Here is a 13,311-nt window from a genome sequence, read left to right on the forward strand (position 1 = left end):
TTAAATTTATAATTTAACCCGAGTTTAAATAGAAACGTTTCAAAGCCACTCCGCAATGCAGTTATATGAAGTGGTATAAGTTTATAATATTCTTTAAGAAATATGGAAAGCTTTGTAGATAAAAAGTAAGTCTCTGATGTAAAAGACATTTAATAGAACTAGAATTATAAATCTGAGAATTGACTTTCAGTAGACGTGTTTTGCGTACGACCTCCCAACTTTTAACGGCCTCATAAAGGCCGGCAACGCACCTACTAACAAAAAAATATTGTGGTATTGTCTCAAAATAATATAAGCGTATTTCCTAGTGGGTAACGAGCTTTGTTGGTCTAGAGGTTTCAGTGTGCGACTGTCATTCCTAAGGTTGAGGTTCCCCAAAAGGTGAAAGGATCACCGTCTCTATTAAATAAAAAATGATCGCGAAATTGATACAAAAAGCTGAGGTCAATATTTTCAAAGGTTGTAAAGCCCCATTTTCCCTAGTGGGTAAGATTTTTGTTCTGAATTATTCGCATACTTTGAATACTTCCACAATATACATAAGTGGCTCCTAACAGCTTAGCTTTTGCAATAATATTTCTCGAATCAAATCAATGAAACCGTCTAAGTGCACGGAGTGCTGTTTTCTCGCGATAACCCGGAGCGGTCACACTTATTTATATCACGGTACTTTTAAGGCTGGTTATACACATATTATTCACATATTAATATTTAAAAAAAAACTAAATAAATATTAACTACATCAAAACATAAATAAACCAATAACAGACGCGTTCTAAGTAACACTTTTCCGTTCATTTCTTGAGGTCGTAATCCGCGTATAATATTGGTCTAAACAAAAAAAAAAACGCGTATTTAATGTTTCTATGTCTTAATCATGATCAGTAAACCTGTAGTTTTGGTCTAGTGCCTTAAGCGTTCGACTCTCATCCATGAGATCGTATGTTTGATCCCCGGCTGTGCATTAATAGACTTTCATTTTATGTGGGCACATTTGATCGAACGGTGAAAAACATTCTGACGAAATCAGCTTGCCTATGGCACAAAAAGTCGACGATGTGTATCAGGCACAGCTGCAGCCGATATTACTTGCCTATTAGATTGACAAAAAAATGATCATGAAACAGATACCAAAATCTTATGCCCACATCTGAAAGGGTCACTGATTGAAAACAATCACGCTAGATAGAAAAAAAAAGAAAAAAAAAATAATTTAAATTACAACTAAGGAATAATCAACAAACCTTCGTACATGACGAAAATGTTATGGTACCAATTAGGCAAAAATCTAAATTATATTGCGTAGTGTACAAACGGCGTTATATGAACGAGCACTTATGAAATGAGTTTGTTTTTCTAATACATGGATGTCGTAACCAATGATCAGTGTATGTTCTATAGTTTATGTGAATAACAGAGAATAAACGATAACATTTTGGGCTCTGAATAAAAGGATAAAGAAATTGAAGTAATTACTTGATAACTCCACGATGTATCAACAACAGCTTATCATATTAAATTAAATATATTCTAAAAAAAAAGATACATTAATCATACAAATTCTATACCTCAGATATTATTGCGTTTTTTTAAGTCTATTGTTTATTGAGTGGACCACAGAAAATGTTTAATAGAAAATACTGTTTATCGAAATGTTTTCAGTTATGCATTGGGCAGAAGCATTTTTGGCCTCATTCATTGGTCATTGCCATACTCGTCATAATCTTATTAAATTCTGAATCTTATTAGAAGATATGTTAATATATATTATAACATATATTTAACATATGTTATACAACATATATTTCAATAGAGTTATGACGAAAATAGGAAAAAGAGGTGAGTCATAAGCTTGTGATTTTTTTGCAAAAATCTATTTGAAGCCATTTTGAAAATTCTTACTAGAAGACTAAATTTACTAAAAAATGATATGACATATTATTTTAGGTATACAATATTGTTAGATTACTGCTGTAAATATAGGCTAATATACGCGCAGAAATTCCGAGGAAATCCCACTCGTGCAACGCCTTACAAGTCATGGTTCGCAGTGGGGTCAGAAGATTAGAGCGTCTAGGACAGTTGTCCAAGGTCACTGGCCACTGCCCACTGAACACCTACGTGACATTTTATTGGATTAATGGGTATCTATTTGGTTACGAAACATACACGCTTCCTTTGTTTCATAAAGGTAATTTCTAATATCTATTAAATAGTCTTTGAAAATGAGGTTTACAATTTTGAGTAACGCACAACACAATACACAAATCACAGCACCCCAAATCTGACCGAGAAGATTACTCTATAGTATTGTATCTAGGGAATGATAAAGAAAATATTTCAAATTACATTCACATTTGGCAATGTGTAGGGCTATACACGTATTGCTTATATTTAGTTGACAGTTCACATTTACGCTAACTCCCGCTTGTGTATATTTCCAGTTCGATATTCAAAACGTTTTAACTTTGTCTACTTACCATCAAATTTCTTCGCCTTGTTCCCTAGGATATCGGCTAACTTGGTAAGCTCTGTTCTTAGCGCCCCTTCTAGCTGCGTATGCGCTTGTTGTATGAGTCGAGGCCGTGCATTGGGCCCGCAACATCCTTTGTTTGAACATAATTCCCCGGCATCTGTAAAATAATAATATAATTAATAAAAATTGTTTATAAAATATATAAAAAGGAAGTAAGTAAACAATTCTATTTTAACTAAAGATATTTAATATAATCAAAGTGAGAGCAAGATGTTTGTTTTACGTCTTCAAAATACATAGAAATAAAAAAAAGATGAATAAGAGAAGATGCCTACGTGTTTTCAAATTGAAAATTGGAAGTTAGTATTCTGTCACGGTTGTCTATGGGCACCCCAAGTCGCTCGTAATGCAATAAACTCTCCATCGAGCGGATGTTTAAACTTATTTCAGCCCCATAGATTATATAAGGTAGTGATGGGGTCGGAAACAGGGGTCTTAAAGACGTAGTGACGTGCCAAATTGCAAATGATTATTACAGAGATAAAATATCTATGAAATGACATTTTAATTTGACATTGCGAATATTTATTATCTTGCTATTCCATTTGATAATCAATATATGATTAAAAATTAAAGCTATGCTAAACATGGCATTTGTCATTTACGGTCAGTTTTGTGCGTATCTTGATATTTTCTCTTAAAACTAATGAAAACGAAAAAATACGTTTTCATTTTACCTTGTTTTAGAATAGAAGACAGTTTATTATCAATAGCTAAATCTATCGTTTTTCAAAAATATCGATACCAAAACAACACTAATATGTCAAAAATTAAAACTTGATGGGATCGATAGTAACGAAATTGTCAACATTAGGGCGGGTCCCTTTTGCCTGATAGAGTTCCAATATTACTATATGTAATATCAAATGATTGTACAAACAATTACTATTGTTATTTATGTACTATTGTACTATAAATTAAATTTGTTATAACTTTCCTTTGGTACCCATTATTTTTATTAATACAAATAAAACTTCTCGTTACAATGGAAATTGTAATGAAAACATTTGTTTTGCAAACTATAGCTAACACACGCCAATCTTTGTTGCTAGAATGAAATGCTTAGAAACATTCAAAGTTTCAAACACAATTACTTCGTATTTTTATATAAATCTTCCGTCCGTGTTTGAAATCAAACACAATTCCTAAACAGGACCGATTTTGATGAAAATGTTTGTATGTTAACGTAGATTCGAGAATAGTTTAGATTTACAATTAGATTATATTGTAAGATGTTTTATAGGTCATACATAATATTATAGATGAAAAATATTTTACCTTCATCACATTAAACTCACCAGATTATTAGAGATAATTTAAAAAGTTTAAAACAGAAATCGTTTTCTTTTCATTTTTATTATGTTACGAGTTTTCTAAATAGACTGTTGTTATGTTATATGTTATAGGAATAATATCTATGATTGTCTGGTAGCAGCTAGCTTCCAAGCCTTTCATATACTAATACAAAAGGACTTTTTATAATTATTTTCAAAAATTAAAGGCTTTAACAAAATATAAAACATTCCAATAACAATATCTCAATTAATACAACTATTGACGCGTCACCGCATACTAGACGTGCTTGCTTCATCCCAGCTAGGATAATTCGGATTTAAGGTAAACAAGCAAATATAGCTTTAATACTGAGGTACGAGAGTTCAATGTAATTTGCATAGCTCGCTTGTGGGGTCAATATGAATTAATCCTGGGATACGGTTTCAGCCAAAGGAGCAAGGCGATATATATTATATTATAGTCTTCATCTATATTTATATTTTTCTATTTCCGTAATCCTTTTATATGAATACTAGATATTCATGATACTAGATAGTTTCTAGATATTCGTCGTTCAGTGTTTATTTCAGTCTAATATGTCGTTGATCTAAAATAGATCCAAATTTAATAATAATAAAAAATAACACTTTAAATGTTTATATTATATTATATAACACCAACCAACACCTTTTATTTATTTAAACAAATAACTCGCTCACATATTAACAGTATGCTATAAACCATAGCCAAACCAGAAACAAACATTGTTAGATGTCGGTTACATGTAAATGACTCAACCTCTGGCGCTAATCGCTTGGGCTGCCCTGCAATCAAGTGGCATTCCCAAGTGAGGGGCGGATAACGTGCGACACCACAACCTTTTGATATTTTAATGTTTACAGAGACGAGGGATTCGTCTCGTCAAATCATCACCAACTGGTCAAATATTACTTTTCAATACTTCTAGCACCTTGCAGTATAACAGAGATTTTCAAACATATTTTTTTTAAATATAACTTGTGTAGTCGATTTTTCAAACCATTTTGGCGTACCGATTCATATACATATTTCATTATTATTATTCATCGAATTATTTACAAATTGGCTAATAGTGTTTTGTATTTAACTATCCAGTGTCTATTTCTGTAACAGTAGTTGGGGTTAATATTGAGACTATATGTATCGGAACGACTTACACTACTAGAAGGCTCGCAAATACATTGCCGTTTTTTAGATTCGGTACCCTTTCTCGAAGGACACGAATGCGAATTTGTTAGGAAATACTTCAGTTGATAGCTTATTCCACGTGGTGAGCGATAAAAAACTGCCTTAAAATCAGATGAGGTAGAGATTAGTTTACTAAAATTTAAATAAAAACATCCAAAGTTAGACGAATTCTAAGAAACACAAAAACACTAACACCTTAGCATAAACAAACAGACTCGCACGCGTATGATTTAGAGCATCCCTCTTTAATCTCTGGTACAAACAAACTTATGAATAAAACACTAAGACAAGTCATTATAACTTCGTTTCATGAGCTTACATGAGAATTCCAGTAAGAATATAATTTCTTTCTAAAATTTCAAAACTGTATTACTGAGATGCACCACATATTGTTTAATCTAAGAGTTCATTTGTCAATGAGTTACAAAAACATTTGTATAGATTTAAAATTAAAGGTATAATTTAAAATCTATACAATCATTCAGTGTATAATTTTAGGTCCAACATGTTGCACATGTTATAGAAAATGTTTATTAACGTATATAAATAGAAGATTGATTGATTCAACTATCATTAACAATTGACGTATACGGAAGCTTATTATCAGTAACCTATGGACCTTCGCAGACAGGGACAAGACATTTCACTTAACTTAGTGTTAACATTTGAAAACCACGATTTGCGAAAGATAACGTTAGGCAATGTGTGAGACTTGTCTCCCACAATACTTGTGTTAACAACATTTTCAAATAGATATATTTTAAAGCTTTTGTTGCATGCGTTCCGCTTTGAAAGACCGCATTATACGCCACGTTTTTAATTAAAATTATTTTAACTAATTATTATATTATATTTAATGTAAATTAAAGTAAAAGGTTGCCAAAATTGCTTATATCATCTTTATAGCATACCTAAACCTTATTTTAAAAAGTCAAGGCACTTGCCAGCCCTCACATGTGAGTGTTAATGGACATGTAACATCAGATGAGTCTTTTGCCCATTTGCGACATATAGTATAAAAAAACATTAATCTAAAAGACTTCTATTCCATTAAACTAGGTTTAATTTTATCACAGCTTACCAATTATCTGAATTTAAAATTATAAAGCATATAAGAGAAGTGATAAAACGGTCCAACGGAAAGACGCAACAAGTCCCTGTAATCTTGGATATTTTGTCTAATGACAATGAAACTAAATGCGTTTTAAGTACGTTTGAAACCTATTCATTTACGGCAGTTTATCTTGTAAATAAACATAAACCCTCAGCGACCTACTTTAGAGGGAAATGATTTATTTAAAGCGAAAAGAGATTCCGCCCCGGAGACTAGCACCCTCGCTACAAGTGGGGTAATTTTATTTCATATTTCCCTTTGATAATTTCTTCCCGACTTAGTGAGTGTTTTTGTGATAATAACAGCTTAAATTAACGAGTCACACTTTCTATCATATACTCTGATATTTTTGCAAATACCTTACTATAAACTGACGTTTTACGTTACAAGTTATTTTCCCAACCAATTAAAAAAAGCAATTGAAGGGTTTAAAAAACAAATGCGACGAATTGTTTTTAATATAGAAATAACACCCTTAAAACCAGTCAAATACATTTGAAAGTCAGTCAACATATTAAAAAAATAGCATTTAACTTATTTATCATGATGCAAGTGCAAAAAAGCATCAATTAAATATTCCGACTCCTTACCCCACGGTGCTAAAGCTTTATAGGTGATGATAAAAGCTATTGTATCGCAACAAATTGAATGATTTTGTGTTGTAAATTTGATTATTGAATCCTTGCAAAACAATCCACACTCAACACCCTAATACAATTATAAAGCGTTGGAATGTTTGTAAAAACATTTTTTTACATTGTTTACCCTTACACCTTAGCTTAAAGAAAACGGAGAAAGAAATTCGTCTTACTCTAAGATTCTTCCGTTCTTCGTATGACCTAAAACTTATTGGATATGTACAGTGAACATAGGGGATCCATAGTTCGCACCAGGTTATTGTTGTTACCATACATACGATGTTGCCCTAAAAATCAATTATAAGGCACAGCAACCTACTGCCTAAGTAATGTTTTATATATTTATATTGTAGCGTCAAAGACTTGGTTGTATAATAAGCCGTCACCCTCTCATTATATTACTATTGAAAATCTATTTTTTGGTGACGGAGACTTAAAGCAGAGTTTTGCCCATTTTTGGTGATTGTGTTTTGTTATTTTTATGTATGTTTTTAAATATTTTTTTCTTCTATAAAACATACTAATAATCCAAGTTTCACTTCCGTATTTCTATTATGGACAATATACGATTCTGGTCTTTGGTTTTCCGATCTTAAAATGCGCAGTGAATCTGCACTATTCGAAGCTTTTAAAAGTACTAAAGCTGATGAGGATTCGGCGAAAAAATGTCAAAAAGGAATTCACTGAAGCATCACAAAAGTCTCACTCTAGATGTTCTGTTATGGTTTTCGTTTTGTCAACTATAGTATAGCACTTGAAGAAGAAAACATTACAAACAAAACACTACATTTTTAGCGGCTCGTTAAGTTAAATTGTGACGCCCTCATCTATAAAATACTTATAATTGCACTTTTCTAATTAAATTACTTTATCGTCTTTTACCGTATTCTGTGTACGCTGTGTAAAAAATAAGCACAAGTGTAAGGATGCAATAAGACATTTTTTTTAAATTTTATGATAGAAATCATAAAATTTAAAAAATATGTTTATGAGAAATTCTTTTCTTTTTACCCAGTAACAGAAAGAAGACAAATAATAAAGTAAGAGTATACTATAATTGCGACTAAATCTTAAAAAATTAGATTCAGCTATCTGCTATTAGCGTATAGTATAATCTGGGTCGTACAGAAATCGATTTAATTTCTTATTACCTCTAAACAACCTTGCACAGGTATCGTGATGATATCATTAATTCGTAACATCCGACCTTTGATACTTCTTACGACAGCTATTATTTTGAGTAAACCGATAATTTATAGTCCCGACCACCGGCGTTGGTATTTTAATGTTCGAAGGCGGATTCATACTTAACTGTTATTTAAAAAAAAAACAATTATAGTTTGACCTTCGTGCTTAGACCTAGTATAAAAAAATGTGTTCGAGAAGACTTGAAAGAACAGGTTAATATGCTTATAAGTAGGTGAAAATCGTTTATGTACCTATTAAAACTAATACAAAAATAAAAATAAATATTTATTTCAGTGGTTTGACGTAACTTTACGAAAATTTAACGCCTATACCATATAATACAAACTAAACGGAGACTAAACATTGTTTAAGTATAATAACTTAAATTGGATAAAAGCTTCAACAAATATTTGTTTTTAGGTGTTTGGTGGTTACAAAAACAATTGGTGTTCAGTTTTTGGAATTTTGTATGTCTCAACAACAATAACATAACACCTACGTATATATACCTAAATATTTAAAGATTATGTAAGTATGGGATGGTAAAAACGATGCAGAAGTTTCATAAAAATAATAGCTTTCCAAATAGTTTAAATCATTTTTATTGAAGCTACAAAATAAAGCTGTTAAAGTCGCAGGTGGCAATAAATAGAATTCGATCTGGGAAGATATTTTATGACGAATGGTGCGGGATTGCGGTTAATAATGGTATTCAGCAGAGTAAGTTTTAAATGATAATTTTAGTATTAAGGTTTCTCCTCTGAAACGGCTCGGCCGATTCTTATGTTTTTTTAAGCATATTCAGTAAGTCTGAAATGCTTTCAAACCGCTATATAAAATAAGAGCTGTCCACTCCAAAAAAAATAAGTAAAATGTTTTGTTATGATAGTATACATAAATACATACAACCCTTAAGTTTCACCCCTCTATGATCAATCTCTATTTTTATTTATTAATTAAAAATTTATAATTTGAACTCGAAGGTTTACACCTAAAACCTAAAACGGTTTTAGGTGTAAACCTTCGAAACGGGCAGCACTCCGACACTCTGTGGGGAAATGCATTCCCCTTAAAAAAAAGGGGCAGTATACCAAATGTTCCACGTTGGTATGCTACAAAAATGCATGCTAAATAAAATCACATTAAGGAGAAACGAAATTTCGGGCAGCTAGTATACTTATAATTGGACAAACAATCCAAGTAAAACTTAACGCATAACTGCTTAATTGGCGAAGCTATAAGCAGTTATGCGTTAAGTTTTTTATAAAGCAAACTTTGACAAATAAAAATATTTAAAAAAGTTAAAACTATCCCAAAAGCCGTGGGCTAGCCTATTAAATTTGAGTCATAATAACACTACTTGATGACAAACCTCCCCACAACAATTACGGACCACCACGAAGCTAAGAGCACAATGAAGCCATCAAAACGTTTCATGATGACCTGCGGTGTTAAATCGATTGTATAAAATAATTTAGACCATTTGATGACTACTTTTAAATTTGGTCTAACGACCGTTTTATAAACAAAATAATAATAGTAATTGCTATTCGTATCTACATTCTTTATTCTACACCGTCAACGTTTTTTTTATATTTTTGTAAACTTTTCGATACATCTGTCGAATTGTTCTATTGAAAAATGTACTCGTATCGGAGACGACTGGTATTTTGGACGTAAATCGTAAATTCATCCCACGGAATGGATAAATCATATTAGATGGGCCCTTAATCGAAAATATAATATGTAGCAACACCAATCACTTTTTTGGCTGATTTGGCTCGCAAATGGGTTGCCGGCCTTTAAAGAATTGGTACGATTGAAAGTCGAATTTGTTTGGATATACATCGGTGGGCGGAGATAGTTCATCATTAGCGAAACTGAATAGTTCAAGAGTAAGTTTATTTGTGTTCGACGGACGTGGTTTATGAACGGATGTCTCTGGTTCGCTTTAAATTCTGCGATGTTGCTCATCGCTGAAACTTCATACGCCTACCATTAGCTTTACTGAGCTTTGTACTGTAACCTCCAATCGGGAATAGGACACATTTGTGTTCATTGATCTGTATATTTTATGTGATTATTGTATTTAGCCGTATGAACTAGTTTTTTCGTTACGAAATATTTATGCGGTTCTGTCGGGGTACGGAGTTTAGGATTCACATATCTGCCTGATTGCGTGGCTAGGATGTAGGGGTCCTTGATTATAAAAAAAGCTAGGATTGCTGATTGCTTAAGGACTTAGTTTATCGTAAAATATTCTAAGGTTATTAACTATATAGGGGTAAATACTCACCGATTTTTAATGGTGGGATTGTTTGTAATATTTAAAGAGTTGTATATAAATTATCCGTTCGTTGGCAGAATTAGCGAAATATTTAAGGTGAATTCAGACATAGATTTACGTATTTATAAAACATTTTCCACGTCCATGAGTCCAGACTTAAGCCTCGCATAAGAGCAATTAGCTCTCTATATTTAGTCTAGGGTATATTTTATACATTATTTACTAAAATTATTAGTCAGCTTGCAACAAAAGCCTTCACAAATCCCCATGTTGATCGGTCCTCTAATATCGTACTCCTAATGTCTGTTATTACTATCTCTAAGAATATTAAGTAAAGAAGCGTCCAGCCAAAAGACATAAAAAAACTACAAGAATGTTTCCCATATGTGCCAAAAGGATTTTTTTATTTCGCAAAAGCCAGATTGCGCGGATATATAAAGGATGACGCTGGATTCCACTATAATTAGAGTTACGGACCGGCCGACGCATTCCACCGAAATTGCCCATATCGAGATAAATAAACGAAAACAATAAAACGCGAACAACATCGGGCGTTGAAAAGGTTTCGTATGATTTTTTGGAATATTTCTAACCTGTATTACACATAAGCAAATTAAATATAATCTGTTCATAAAAATATTTGAAAATAGAACACTAAAATTTAAACTCTTTGGTCCCAGTGGCGTGTAACTTAAAGCGGCAGCCGCTGTTTGAGAGAGGAAAGCTCTGGGTTCACCGGTATTGTTTACTAACATAAATATTTAATTAGCAAGTGTGTGTGTAAAATCAACGGCATGTGTGAGGCACAGAACTTACTTACCTATTAAGAAAAATAAACGTTTACTCAGATACAAAAATCTTCTATGTGGTTTTCGAACCACTGTTTCTTATCTTCTTGTGGGATTTAGAAAGAGAAAAATGTACAGTTTAACTAATATTTTCCATAGATCAAAAGATTTAGCCGTCTAATAACGTGTAGTACAGAAATACTAAGCTCTATATGGTTTAGAAGTTTTTACGTAGAGGTTTATACGGAACCCTAAAACAAAAATTCGCGAAATTAAGATTGATCGCTTAGTTCGAAAGGGTTTAATTATACATCCGAGTACAGTTAGGTCATTAAAATCGTTGATATAAAACTCAATTCAGACTTTTTTCTTCAGTGTATTACCAAAGGATACTGATTTGAGACTGTGGACTTTCCTTTCCACAGAATCCTTGCTACAGGTATGGCATAATTGGGTTGGAATAATCTCTTATTAATTCACTCTCACTCTCAACAAACTCATTCTTTTTTCCAATAACAGGACAGCGTATGTTTTTTTTTATAGAACAGGAGCCAACGGGCAGGAGGCTCACATGATGTTAAGTGATGCCATGTACATAAAAAGTAATACACACTTTTCACAGACACACAGTATTTAAGTAGCACACTGTAATATGACATTTTTTTATAGTTTATTTTACATACACATATACAAATCTTGTTTAGTTTTAATGTCATAATTTTATATTTGTTTATAAATATTAAATGTTTTCTATTATTGCACTTACATATTAACCACGGAAGAGCATAACAAGGGGTGTCACTAGTGTGGAAACCAGATGATTAACTACTATATAAGTGTGTCATGTTATTTCATAAATAAATATTACATACCGTTGTTAAAGACTACATGAATCTAATAGAAGCCTTACCATCTTAAGGCTTTCGTAGAGTAAAAGCGTCTACACCGAGCCGAAATCCGAGACACTATCGGGGAAGAGCTGGAGCGCGCCAAATATCGTTAGCCCTAGCCTTGTGTATTGGCAAATCGTACCCTAATTTATTATATTTATGAGTATGCTACTGCCGATGTCATTTCCAGGACCATGGCGCCGACATCGCCACTGATTTTAGGGCCGTGTGTAGACGCTTTAACAAAATCTTGATTTCACTTATGTTTATATTCTAAGAAATCCTTAGCAAATACGCTATTAAGTGGCTGAATTATAGCGATATTCAATACACGCCACTTGAGTTAGTGCGAATTGAAACGACGGCTCATTATAATTCTGAATGTTTCATCATTTTGAATATTAAATCAATGTCTTGTGTCGTTTATATTTCAGTTGAGTAATTAATATAATATTCGTCGGTGACATCTAAGTAACAAAAATAGTTAGAACTTTATGTAATATACGTCTGGGTTTAATATGCCGCGATATATTTGTCTTTCTATAGTTATTAGTATGCACTTAGATGTCTCTAAGTGCATTGACACATTGGCGGATATACGCATACACTTAACACAACTCTCAAAGCATCTTTGTACCGCTTTTATCACCATTTCACAGATAGTTAACCTAAGATAAAAAACCTCACGACACTTATCAACAATCGGGGTAGCCATCACGAAAAACATTTTTTAGTGTGAACTACGCGCTCGGAGGGCAAGAAACACAGATTATAAAAAGCGGAGAATGAGAACAGATTATAAAAACTGTCACGTATACAAATTCTTCGATGTGGCGCGTTTTGTAAAGAATGCATTATTATTCAGCCGGGATGCTCCTGTATTGAATAGTATAATGTTACGCTTCAAATGAACATATATTAAATATTTTTCTTGATAGTTTGAAAAATTTATTCTGTATGATTATTACGCCGCGTTTGAAGTCTTTGTATAAAGGACATACATAATATACCAGTAACAGTCATTAACGATGTATGCAGTAATTGTTTAAAAGCTCGGGGTAGTATGCTTTAATGGTTATTGCAGTCAATCAAACAGAATAATTTTAAATAGCAAACAAATGGCAACATATTTCTATAGTCTATAGTTACATACAATCAGGTAGGATTAGAAATATTAGGAAACAGGAAATCTACATTCACTCGGGAACTGACAACACAGTGACGCAAAATGAAGATGAATGACAATAAGCAATTCAATTCCGCACTTGTTTGTCCCAATTCAATGTTGTCACGAATCGGGAGCATTGCGACGCTATCGGTACATTGACGGTTGATTTACGACTAGCCTCTGAACCTCGATAGTGGCGG

General features: G+C 32.6%; 1 protein-coding gene across 1 annotated transcript in view; it reads right to left on the reverse strand.

Annotated features, from left to right (window-relative positions):
* LOC110993471 (glypican-6) overlaps positions 1 to 13,311 on the reverse strand; it is a 64,102-nt gene that overhangs the window by 19,720 nt on the left and 31,071 nt on the right. The window contains exon 2 of the mRNA XM_022259756.2: positions 2,481 to 2,633. Coding sequence (XP_022115448.2) covers positions 2,481 to 2,633 — 153 coding nt within the window. The remainder of the gene's footprint in view (positions 1 to 2,480; positions 2,634 to 13,311) is intronic.

Source organism: Pieris rapae, chromosome 10 (assembly GCF_905147795.1).
Source record: "Pieris rapae chromosome 10, ilPieRapa1.1, whole genome shotgun sequence".
NCBI lineage: Eukaryota > Metazoa > Arthropoda > Insecta > Lepidoptera > Pieridae > Pieris > Pieris rapae.